This window comes from Haemaphysalis longicornis, unplaced genomic scaffold (assembly GCF_048455015.1).
Source record: "Haemaphysalis longicornis isolate Haplotype H1 unplaced genomic scaffold, Haemaphysalis longicornis Haplotype H1 scaffold_9, whole genome shotgun sequence".
Taxonomy (NCBI): Eukaryota; Metazoa; Arthropoda; class Arachnida; order Ixodida; family Ixodidae; genus Haemaphysalis; species Haemaphysalis longicornis.
Window position 1 is genome coordinate 5,121,060 of NW_027526460.1, and position 12,401 is coordinate 5,133,460.

At 45.1% G+C, this 12,401-nt stretch overlaps 1 protein-coding gene across 1 annotated transcript in view; it reads left to right on the forward strand.

The window, feature by feature from the left end:
* LOC144152290 (uncharacterized) overlaps positions 1–10,248 on the forward strand; it is an 18,349-nt gene extending 8,101 nt beyond the window's left edge. Inside the window, exon 6 of the mRNA XM_077683531.1 lies at positions 4,095–10,248. Coding sequence (XP_077539657.1) covers positions 4,095–4,439 — 345 coding nt within the window. The 3' untranslated portion in view covers positions 4,440–10,248. The remainder of the gene's footprint in view (positions 1–4,094) is intronic.
* The last annotated feature ends 2,153 nt before the right edge of the window (positions 10,249–12,401 follow it).

Sequence of the window (12,401 nt, forward strand, 5' to 3'; positions counted from 1 at the left end):
TATTTATTTTCACTGGCAACCTTCACTTCAAAACAACGCACACGACAGGGGTCTAAAAACGCATTCATTCCATTAAAAATGTGTGCAAGTAACATTAGTGCCGGTCACCTGCAACGTTCACGCCGCAGGCCACCGTTGAAACGACCTGATGTTTCCAAGATGAAAGTGCTGATGAAGAAATGCCAGGATACGGCTCCGCGAACGTACAAAAAAACAAGCATAGCCCAATAACAGAGAACGATTTCTTTTTAATTTTGCACCTGTTGTGCAACAGTCAGGACCGTGGTACTTACAGGTAGCAATGCAAAACACGCTGCCAGTGCGGACGACGACCTGTAATCCGCACAGAATAGCAGCGCTACACGTACCACACACTCTGTTGTGTGAATCGGTATTTAATGGTCATTAAACGTTGTCGCACGGAGAGCCAGCAGCGCTTATTCGCTTCGAGAGCGAACACAGTCGGCCCCTGGCGGCGGCGCAATGAACCGCTCCTAGTGTGGATGGCACTCTCGCGTCGTCTGCTTGTTCATGTTGCGTGCGGCACAAGACGCAAGCTGCACACGATAAAACCACCAATATGTGTACTTGTTTGGCAGTAAGCAACGGCATAGTTACCTGTGCTTGCGAATTTCCTCTGAAAACGCAATAATTAGCGGTCGTTGGGGGTTAATGCGCTGGTTTAATTCCACAAAACATCTTCGCCATTGTCATTGTCACCGCTTGAGTGTGAAATGTTTTATAAACGTTGCTTCGACACATTGCACTTTTCTTATTGATGAGTGCAATCCTCTGCCATTTTGGGAACGTCAAAGGGTCCTTTTTGAAGGTGGTGTGGGGATTATTTGATTGATTGTAGGGTTTAACGCGCCGACACAACGCAGGCGATGAGACGCGCCATAGTGGAGGGCTCCGGATTAATTTTGACCACCTGGGGATCTTTAACGCGCGCTGAAATCTCGTATACATGGGCGTTTTTGTTTTTCGCCTCCATCAGAAAAGCAGCGGGCGCCACTTCAAAATCTCCTCTCCAATAGACCAGCCGCAGTGAAGTTTTCTACCCACCACATTTATTCTGAACATGCAGCATGTACCTCCAAACCAGCAGCCGTCCATGCTCATAGGTTCCATGCACCAATTTGTTTTTGCTTGTTTGGCTTTTTTTAAAGTTATATTCTCTCGCATAGTTCTTTCCAACACCACGTCACCGGCTCGTACTGCATTCGATCCTCACTTACCAAGTTGGTCGTTCTTTGTTGCCTGTTATTCCTCCACTTATAAGTGCTTGCTCAGCCTGTCATAATTGTTATTTCATCTTTTTGATATGTAAAACAGCAAAAGTGCAAGAACTGTTGCATAGAACAGCAAAAGGGCACTGAGTTGAACAGTAGGCGCAGGTGCTCTTCCATTTACAGTGTCGGATTCACCACGGATAGACCGTGGGTAGTCCAGGGATTCCCGACGCCATAAAATATACGTGAAACGCGAATTCTGGATTGCTTCTCGGGGAGTGCGCGGCAAGTACGAGATGGAAGAGTATTATCAAGTCTCTGGCACTCGCAGGTCTCTAGTTCTCTGCTTCAAGCGGGCTTACGACATCCTCAAGAGTGTACGTGGAAGGCTATGGGTTTTTAACGTTTAACTTTCTATGCCTCACTTGTGCCACAGATCGGACACCAAAATGCGCAGCAGGAAAGCCAACTTCACTCAATGGGTTTCCACAAAGGGCACATGATTATATTGATGATGATGAAATACGAAGTGCCCCAAGAAAAATACGCTTCCCATGGTCGAAATTAAGCATGGGTCCCTCACATAATGAAGCAGACGTCTGTCTGATTGCACCATTTCGACACAGTCGAAGCAGTTTGGATTTTAGACTTTGATTTTGGCTCAGGTTGCATGGGAGATGGCCATCTTTCTGCTACGAAAGGGGCCTTGATTTTAACGATAAAGCAGCTCAAAGGCATGCAAGTTGTGCCAAAGTTGCTCATGTTCTCCTGTAGAGTCTGCTTGATTGCTGCAGAGATAGTTCACCTGCTGTGTCTTGCTAGTACCTTGACATCAAGACTTGGGAAAGGCAGCAAGTTAAATAATTGGGCCAGTTGGTTCTGCATGTTGATTGACTGCGCTAAAGGTTACCAGGCACTTTTTAAAGAAGACAAATGGATGGCACGAGCGCAATGGGAAGAGCTTGTTGGAATGCTATTGCGTTCTTTAAAGAAAAAAGAACTTATCGTATGGAAGGATGCACGGCTGGCTTTAAAGGGACACTGAAGGCAACTAGCAAGTTGGGCTCAGACAAAATTTAAACTGCCCCAAAGCCCTCTCAGCATTTATTTGGCGGTGGAAGATGCTTTAACTGCTGAGAAATTACCAATTGAAAAACGCTTTCATTTCTCATGCCATTTCATAACGTTTCGCCAGACGTAAACGGAGACCGGAAGCGAGTGAGACAGCGGTGTGGTCTAGCAGGAAAACTAAAACCTACCGTGGTGACACACGGGACGCGAGATGGTGGTTAAACAATGTGAATATGCTGCGGGGCCTTTTATTTTACCTGTAAAGCGTCTAGCGGACGGCGCAACCGCAGCGAGGACGATGACAGGGGCGCTCTTTTAATTTGCATTGTCGTTATGTATTCCTAGTTGGGTTTTCGCCACATGGATGCACCCGGCTTGACAACACGGCACCATTTGTTAGTTTAACTTGTAGCCGCGTGCAACACTAAATTTTTGCGGCCCATTACGTTGACACCATGACACAAGTTTTAGAAGAACGTTTCGTCAGTTTCTATCGCAATATGGTAATGCTTATTGCGCCATCTGTTGAATATTTTGCAAAGCGTGTTGCCTATTAACCAATCTGCCAGAAGGGTGCCTTGAGTTTTTACGGGTGCCCAAACCACTACCAGAGTCCTTCATTACTGCCACTATTAACAAACTCCTTCGCGCCAGTATTGAATGACAGATGTGCACAACATGAAACAGATATCATTTTACCGAAGTTAGCACCATAGTGGAAGTGCAGCATACAACGCCCTGCCTGGTTTAACAAACATTTTATTTAACGTCAAGACAATCAAGAAATGGTTTCGAGCAAACGCGTCATCACGGCGGGCGCTTTGAGTCCGAAGCACAAAATTAACAGGTGATCGATTGCCTCCTGCCCATTGTAAAGGTAGCACTCACTTCTTCCGATTTACAGGGACCAACAAGTCACTTCACTCCGGCGCAAGCTGAGGTTTTTAAGAAATCGCGCACACTCTACGTACCCAGTGTGGGGTTGAATCATTGCTAATGGCAATTCCAACATAGTAAGCACAGTCCACCTGCAGGAGCACGCTGTCACATTTCATAGCGAAGCAAACGTGACCACAACACGTTTTGGCCGCTAGCCTGGCTGCAAAACTTCGTCCGGGAAGACAGCGCTACATGAGGGAGCAAAAAACTTGTTCTAGCAGACGCAAATTACTGGCCGCAGAAGAGCGTAACCGTGGAAGACCGACGCACTACTTGCCGCCATGATGTAAACAAAGGAGATTACAGGCATGTGACCTTGCCAAACTTGCAATAACCATTGCAACTGCCACCGGCACCACATCTTGGCAGCTTGCGAATATCGGCACGGTTTTAATTATACCTGTACATTTACAATTGCTGATCACTTATGAAAATTAACGTGCCAAGAAATATTTTACGCATTTTTTTAGAGCTTCTCTGCATGCTTCTCGTTCTGTTGTTCGCCACATGACTCTTGGCACATCCGCTCAGTCACCACTGCTGGCTTCATTTTTTGATTATTTACAAGATTATTTTGGAGGTACTGCCCCAGAGACTGGTATATTCGTTTTCTGGGGACGCCACTCTATCTATTTAGACCAACTTCGGTTTGTCTTCAGTGTACCTTTAAGCGACAAGTTTATCGATTTGTGGGTACATATCGTGGCATCTGCTTATGGCGGGGTCCCCACTTGTCGGGGAAGACTTGTTCCTCTCACGGGTGAGGATCCGTGAGAATACCAATGGCACTGCTCGCAAAACACTGTGCCAGGACAGCAGCCAGCGAAACCGCGTGGTCCCCCGTTGTGGCAGGTGCTGCACTACTACGTGCAGCAGCTGAGCCGCAAGGAGGAGCTCCTGGACGACCCTGAGCAGCGGTTTGCCGACCTGCTGCGGCTCTTCTACTTCACCATGGAGCACCGGCGGCTGTACGGCTGCCTGCGCAGCTTCCTGGCACAGCCCGCCCCTCTGGCCTCGGCCGGAGGGGGCCGCCTGGCGCTGCTGCTGCGCTCCATGTACTGCCAGCCGCGCTCGCTCAAGCAGATTGCCCGGGTGGCCATCCACCGGGCACTCAGGCACCAGGTGGCCACCCTGGTGGGCAAGCTGGCCCTGCCGGGACCCCTCCGCGAGTACCTGCTGCTCGACTGGGCACCCTGATCTCGCTCTCCTCCAGCGCTGCGTCTCTCTCTTGTGCTGCGGAGTGGACTCCATCTCAACCGTGGTTGCCGCTGTTGCTCTGTCTCAACGACTTCTCCTGAAAAGCTCGCCGGTAGGTTTTCTAATGCCCTGCTGCAATGACTTGGACAGCCGGAAAACCCTCTGGGAACTCATCTTCTGGTGCGCTTTTCTTCTCAAAACTGTTGATGCTTATGTGAGCAATCAAAGAGGCCTTTGATCCCATGGCAATTTACATTCTCGGCATTTCCTGGCTTCGTGAAGTGTGAAGTCTGGCAAAGTGGTAACTTGGTTAATTCGCTGGTTTTGGTTGCACTGATGCAGGCAAATTTCACTCCTCATTGCAAGTGAGGGTTTTAGAGAATCCTATCAAACAGCCGATGATGTCTTTGTTCAGGCCGTTACGGTGCTCAGTTCATTTTCAAAGCACTTTACCTCTTGTTTTTAGAGCTGTTGAGAATTCTGTTAGTATTTCAAACATTGCAGCAAAGGCGTGTCTCAAAAGCAGGAAGTGTCCATCTAAGGTGCTCACTTTGTCACAGCTGAGCCACGGCACCAAGATCTAACAGTCGCACCACATTGTGACAGCATTATGCGACGATGAAGACGGGTTCGAAAACTTTGCAGGGTTGGCCCTACGACAGCTGTGCACGCCTGTTTGAGTGCAAGCCCAACGCGCTTCTTGAACACATATCAGTGACGTGTTGCGACCACTAGCGGTATCCTGGCTCATGGTCATGTTGAACGTGGGGTGTGTCGAAATACTGCCCCAAGATTCTTTTCTGGCAGATCTGTGCCCTTTAAAAAAAAAAAAAAAAGAGCCTGGACATGTTTGGCAGCAGTGAAGATGCGTAATGTCCATATTTCCATCCACTTTTTTGTGGATTGGAACTTGTGGAAAAAGAAAAAGGAGTGAGAAGAGGGTGGAGCACATATGTGGTAGGCGATGTTTTCACGTATAACTCAAAAGTTTTGGAAGGGGGGGAGTTGACTGATCTCATGACTCCATTTTATTTCCCGAATGGAGAAGAGAGCTTATTTTTTTATTTTATACTTCTTGGAGGAAGAAATATATAGCTTTTCTGGTTTCTTCTTTTCCCTCGCATTTTTTAAAGCCGTTATTATTCCGAATGTCCTCTGGCTTTGCTATTTGCTGTCTCAGCATGGTAGGATAAAATTGTTTGCAAAATTTTGTGCTCTGCAGTCGTACTTTTGTTGGCGCGGACATCTGTTTTTCGAGAAGCAAACACTCTGTCCTAAAGATAGAGCAGGCAGTGTTTTGGTATGGGCATTAAAGCAGGTAGATATGTTAGGTGGGTGTGTGGTGCACAGTGCTAGCAATGCAAAAGGTGTTTCGTTCTGCCTACAGAGTTTGTGCGGTGATTGTCGAATGTGAGCACTGTTACCTGATGTAAAACGAAAACTGCAGCGTAGGAAACGCTGGTGCACTGAGTACATAAGCCAGTTCAGTAAAGGTCATTTGGAGCCAATAAAAAAAAATATAACTAGTGTACAGACTTTGTGGATGAGGACTGATCCTCCCCAGAGTTATATCGGCCATAAACGCTTGCAAACGGCAATGTCCCCTTATGGGAATCTACCGTTTGATAATCATAAAAGCGCAATTTTTGCACCTCTGTTGGTGCATGTACAGTAATAGCGCAATTTTTAGCGTTTTTAGAGCATTTAGAAAAGGTTGTTGAGCACTTTATTTAAGGGTTTTCTGTTTCTTCAGGTCACCTGCTGAAGTAATTTGCCAGTCATTAAAGTTTGATATCTCAATTTCAGGTTTTCATGCAATGATGTTGCACATGGATAAACCTATTTAAGTGGGCAACACCATGGGAACTTTAACAACTGCAATAGCTACGGGAATTTGACCTAACAATGCTCGTTGCCAATAACATTTTGGCCCCTTGCGGAGAAGCAAACAATGGAAGAATAATACTTTCTTTTTGACAGTACAAATAAATGTTACTCTTTGAAAGAAGAGAATACCATGTCAAAAGGGGCGCGGACACCATAGGGCAGCCAGGTGGCTAATGTGCACTCGCAGTGTGCCAGCACAGGGGTGACAAGCCAAGCGAGAAGCCTGCACAGTGACTGTAAGTTATTACTCACACTCACAGTGTCGTACTTGTTGTTTTGCTGGCAACTCCAGCTGGTGTTTTGTGAGGTGCAAACTTCGCACTTTTGAAAGGGCCTTGGTGAAAGAAAGTCCCGGCACGCATCATATAGACCTGAATGGGCTGCACTGTGCTCTACGCGTATGCGCTTATACTGTGCAACCATGCATTGCAACCTTCCTGCAAGCTTGGGACCCATAATATAAGAAGTAAACAAGCTCGCATGTTACCACGACTGTAACATAGCCACGATGTTGGCAGCAACGCTTTTGAGACTACCGACCCTCGTGGAGACACGTCAGCCAGCGTACCACTTCTTGCAAGTGGGCAAAATATCAAGTTCCAGCATGCAAGCCGCTGTTTTCTCTCGCGAGTAGGGTTTCCACTCGTGTCATGTTTTTGTGCGTGAGGCCCCCGTGTTTTTCTTCTCGTACTCCTAGTCTCTGAGCGAGATTCTACTAGCACGCACGCATGTAACATGGCTGTTCTGGCCTCGAACAAATGTCAGTCACACACTGCCGCAACCGTAAAACCTATTGGTTTGTATGTACATACGTTTGCAGAATATTTTGCTAGGCTGTGAGCGAAAGTGGTCACTGTTTATGGAATAAGTGTGGGAGCGCCGCTTGCATGTTGCTGGGAGACCAGTGTTGTCTGCGAAGTTCACTCTTATGTAACAGTAAATGGTACACTACTGGTCAACAGCAGCTTTTACTGCCTTAAAAAAATTGTGCACTTCGTGTTGGTGCATAAGAAGAGAGGGTACTGGCTGAGTAGGCTCAGAATTAAGGCTTTTGGCATCGAAAATTGATGAAATTAAAGTGCTATACTAGTTACAAATGTACAGAGATACCTGATAATAGCAACAAAAAAGGTGAAACCTAGGAATTAAGCTAGATATTAAGCTAAAACTGCTGTGTGTAAGCTCACACCTCGAGATGTGGCCAACATTGTAAACTTCTGCTGTTGTACCTTGCCCGTACAGTAATACACCATGTTAGGGCAATACCGTGATGTTGGGGTGTGAGACTAGTTTCTGGATGTTGCGAGTGTTGGCACTGTGAGAAAATCCACTCTGCTGTTGTGTGTGAGCTTGTCATATCTGTTAGGTGTACAAGATACATTTCAAATTGAGCGGCATGCAGAACTGCTCTGTCGCACTTCACTCCTGGTTGCCCTCAAGGGTTTTCCAGCATGAACAATGCTGCCTCTGTTGTGGCGTGAAAGGCTAGTGTTGTGCAGTGACTGCAAACGTGAGCTTGAGTGCAGTCACAGCTGTGAAGAAAGGCAACAGGCTTTGGGCTATCTGCTACAAGCTTGATTTTTAAGCGTGCACAACACCTTTTTCACTGTATGGGAAAGTCTGCTGTGCGGTATGTAGATTATGAAGATTATTCAATGACACTTTTTTTATACATAAGTGTTCACCCACATAAAAAAGGACAACGCATGACTGCAACGGAAGGATGCAGGGCAGACTTTGCAGACACCGCTAGCTTGGTTTCACCCATGCTTTCTTTTGTCACAAGCAAAAGCTCACAGAGCCAAGCTTGCTGTAAGAAACTGCTGCGACAATACCTCCAGTTTAGTTAGCCTAAACAATTGACAGTCTGACGTACTGTTGCGAAGGAAGCGACCGCTGTTGTCAGCTTTAGTTTCTATGGTGTGCCTTTATACTAATAGGTTAGCTAAGGGCAACTGAGCGAGTGCCTCTCACTGCAAGCGTTGCTGGCACAGGTTTGCTTTTGTGTTGGCAGTCTTGGCTTATACACAGTTTTTAACTATCTTTTCCGCACATGTATCTGCAAGGTTGCTTTTATCGCTGCAGTCAGTGTTTTCATATTGAAATTGGTCTGGCGTGTTCTTACAGTGCGACATTGCAACAGTCACAAGTACTACCGGCGCACTTTATGTCACAGTGCAACAGAAAACTTGAATTCCAAGTATACTTTATGGAAATTTGCTGACATTAGACGACCACAAATTGCAGTCAGACTTTCACTAAATGAAAAAAAAAAAAAAAAGTGGTCCTTATTCAAAATAAGGGGAGGTTTTTTTAATATTTCAGGAAAACACTGCATATATGTCTTTTCATTTGGCTAGACCTTGCGCGTGGAAAACGCAAACAGATGGTTGTGAAAGAAAGTCGCAGTGCATGGTAAAAACTGAAATAGGTAAATGTTATATAGAATCTGTTCATATTAACTTGTACCGTCTTCCTCATTTCGTGTTTTTTTTGTACCCATGCATTTTCGATTTAGTAAAGACAATTTTTAAAACTTCTCATGGTTGGTTAAAACTTAGCTGCAGGGTAAAGCACATCGCCTGAATAAATATTTCTTTTTTGCGCTTGTAAGAATGGTGTTTCTTCCTTTCACTGCTGCAGCTCAAAACTGCACCCTTAATTAGTTTTAGTGGATGTACGACAGTATCTATGCCTACGCAAATTGATGGTATTTCACTGTGCTGGCAGTGCATGCTGCCACTTTAGTGCAGTTATTTGATGCAAAATAAAACCTCCAGAGGGCAGCACTATGAAGAAGAAAAAGGTTGGTAGTAATGTACAATAAAGCAAGATAGTTTCGCTACTTGCCACCATGCAGAGCGTTGTGATGGTGTGCACGTTTTTGTTTTTGTATAAATACACCACACTTGGGTGCTTTTGATAATCCCTTGTGTCTATCATTGCTACCTGTACACAAACTGTTTAAAATGCACTGTAGTATGCTGGAATAATGAGTCAGCTGGTCAGCTTAGAAGATACAAACGTGAAACTTTCTTTTTTGTGTGTGTCTAAAGCACGTCATATTGCATGCAGCCTACCCAGTCACCTTTTTGTGCACCTCTGGAGTTCCTTGCCTGACAATACAGGCATAGAACTACTTGTGCTGTTGTTATTTTTATTTTTAATACAGCAATCAGCAAGTGTAAAAATTTAAAGCAAGTCTGAATTTTCTGCTAGGACCCTATGCACAGAAGTCTGTGACCAGATCATCTCACAAGGTTTTAGTGTAGATGCCTTGAAGAGCGTTTCTTTCTGCAGGTCACTCAAACTTGTGTTATCGCGTTGGAGCCGAGAACGGGTTGTCTCCTTGTGTTTGTTCAAACCTACCTTCGCTTGATAAAACATCCAGCTTGACTGTACGTCATGTGCATGACTTGTACATAGTTGTTATGTGCTGTGCACATGCGCCGAGCACACCTGAGTATTAGGTGTTGCAACAACTGTACTGTACACATAATTTTTGCTGTGATTTTTCTGTGAGCAAACTGCCCAAATGCAACCAAGAGGTATGCCATGTTGTCAGTGCGTGTGCTGATAAGCGCCCAATATAGGGGACAAAAAAAATTGTTTTGACACTACGGTTCATAGTGCTAGCATCATGAACTGAAATATATCTATACCTGTGTGCTGTGCGTTTTGTTTTTTTACACTCTGATGTATGCATGCTGTTAACCTGTATTTTTTTTTTCTTGTGTATACTTTGTGTATGTAGTAGTAAACCAGTGCAAGTGCTCTAGTTAGGGGCACAAGAGTGAAGTCCATTGTGTATGTTTGTGTGTTTGGCTGTTTGAAGTTGTGCGTGCTCGAAATATCTGTATGGTAACATGTTTTGCTATGTACAAAACAGCAGCCAAGGCAAAAATAAACTTGTTTACACCAATCTGCTTCATTGGCTGTTACAAGGCGAGTGTGCTGGTGTGTCAACTTTAAATCTTGTGTTCACTTACGAATGTAGAGCACATGTTCGGGCTTGTTTTCAAAGCAAGTGTTGCGCGCTCACAGCCTTGTTACAGGGCACAATTGCAGCAATGTGTCGTTCTCTCTACAAAATCTTGAAGGAAAAAGGAATTTCAATGGTCTGCTTATGCAGGCAAACCACAAAAATTATGAAACCGAGTTCAGTGTGAAGCTCTAAAGAACAGAAAACATCACTGCACGCATAGCAGCCACTTCTCAACCCACAGCAGAAATGTCACGCTGGCTTGTAATGTAATCCAAGGTTATCCAAGTCTTAAAATACTGATTTTCACTCATTTCATTGTACGGAATAAACTGTTCACACTATACACACTCGCAATCCGTTAAATTCCCCCATGCGGATCAGTCATCAGTAAATCGGTAGGAGAGAGACAGCTCTTTGAATGCATTTGTTGCAAGAAAGTGCACGTAGATTAGCCAGAGGAAAAAAAGAACACATCGAAGACTTTCATGTAATAAATGAATAAGTGTTTTTCACTCAGTTTGCAGCCCCCTGAAATGCAATGGAGGGGAGAAAGGGGCCACGTGACAGTGATCTTGAAACAGGCGGCTGGTAGACCAGCGCAAGTAAAACCAGCGTAAACCTAAACAAAGGCGGTGAAAGAGACCTCGTGAAAAGGACATACAACAGGGCTGAGAACACTTGTATTTGGATGCCCCGTCCTTGTTTTCAGCTGCACTTGAGGCAGTGGAACGCTATCCACAGTGTTCCAAAAACAATTTTGAGGCACACGAGTGGAAATGCGTCAGGTCTACGGGAATCTACTTTTCCTTGGTTAACAGTGGCTCAATGCGTACTTGCCCTTGCAGCTTCAAATGAGTTATCTGGAACACCAATTTCAAGCGAAACACAGCACAAAACTTCAGGTAAAGTTGTGCTGATAAGCTTTCATGGTGTTGCAAGAAGTGATTTCACCTGACAGCTGGCCAGCTTACTGAAGTGGTAATAATTCCGGCCTAGTACGTCTAAGAATGGCACTTCGTGCAACGTCGCAAGCCCCAACACCAGTGATAGTGACTATTGTCATGAAGTGGAGCATGATGACCCCGCCATAGCCGACCTTTCTGACTGAACAGCATGGCTACTTTAACAAAGACGCAATGAAATGTTTATCATTGCGCCAAGTTACGGGCCACCTATTACACAGAATTATGCACGTTAGGCATGAATTCACACCTTGTACTTCAGTAAGAAAATTTTGAGGCTTGTTACCCCCTAATACTTCCTTGTGACAGCATCCGCGGCATTCCGTGCTTGCCTGAAGGATCTAAAGCCAGAACGAGCGTATGCTTTCCTGGGACATGCTCTGGTTCTACCCTATCAATGCCAACTGTCCAACTAACAATGCCAACATACTTTGCACTTGTACATCCCACCACAACCATAATTTGTTTACCCCTGCTATCGTACAAAAATAAATTAACAACATTCACATATATGAGCAAGGTGCTGACACCGAGCAACAAAGTAAGCAATTTTGTAACCAGTAATCTGCCTCATCACTGGGCCGATGCCGATTTATGGGCCTGCTTGGAACGGGTCGATGTTCTGTGAAAATGGATCCTTCCAAAAACTAGTGAAACAGGCGAATTTGCTAGAAAAACACGCATGCATGCATATGTGGGACATCAAACGTGCCATCACCACAGGGCCAATGCGACGCAAGAGCCCACCTGAAAAGCGACCTGGCCCTTCGAAAACTTGCACATATGGTTCTGTAACTGATCTCTACAAATTGAGTATCAAATGGTTCCTCACAGCTAGACCGATCCAATGATAATGTGATTCAGCACCTGCACACAAGGTAATACGGAGTCTTGAAAATTTACGGAAAAGAATGCAACTTGGGCAAGTTGGTCCATTATGAGAAGGAAGAACTAGGTGCGCAGAAAACAAGGACAAAAGAAGGCAACTGGACACACAGGGCGCCTTCTTCAGTCTAAGCCGCCTTCCTTTGTGCTCGTTTTTTTTGCGCATTTTCCTTGCCCTTGTGGGACAGACAACATGACCATACCAACACCAGCCAGGTATCGAATGATTACAATTTATTTCTG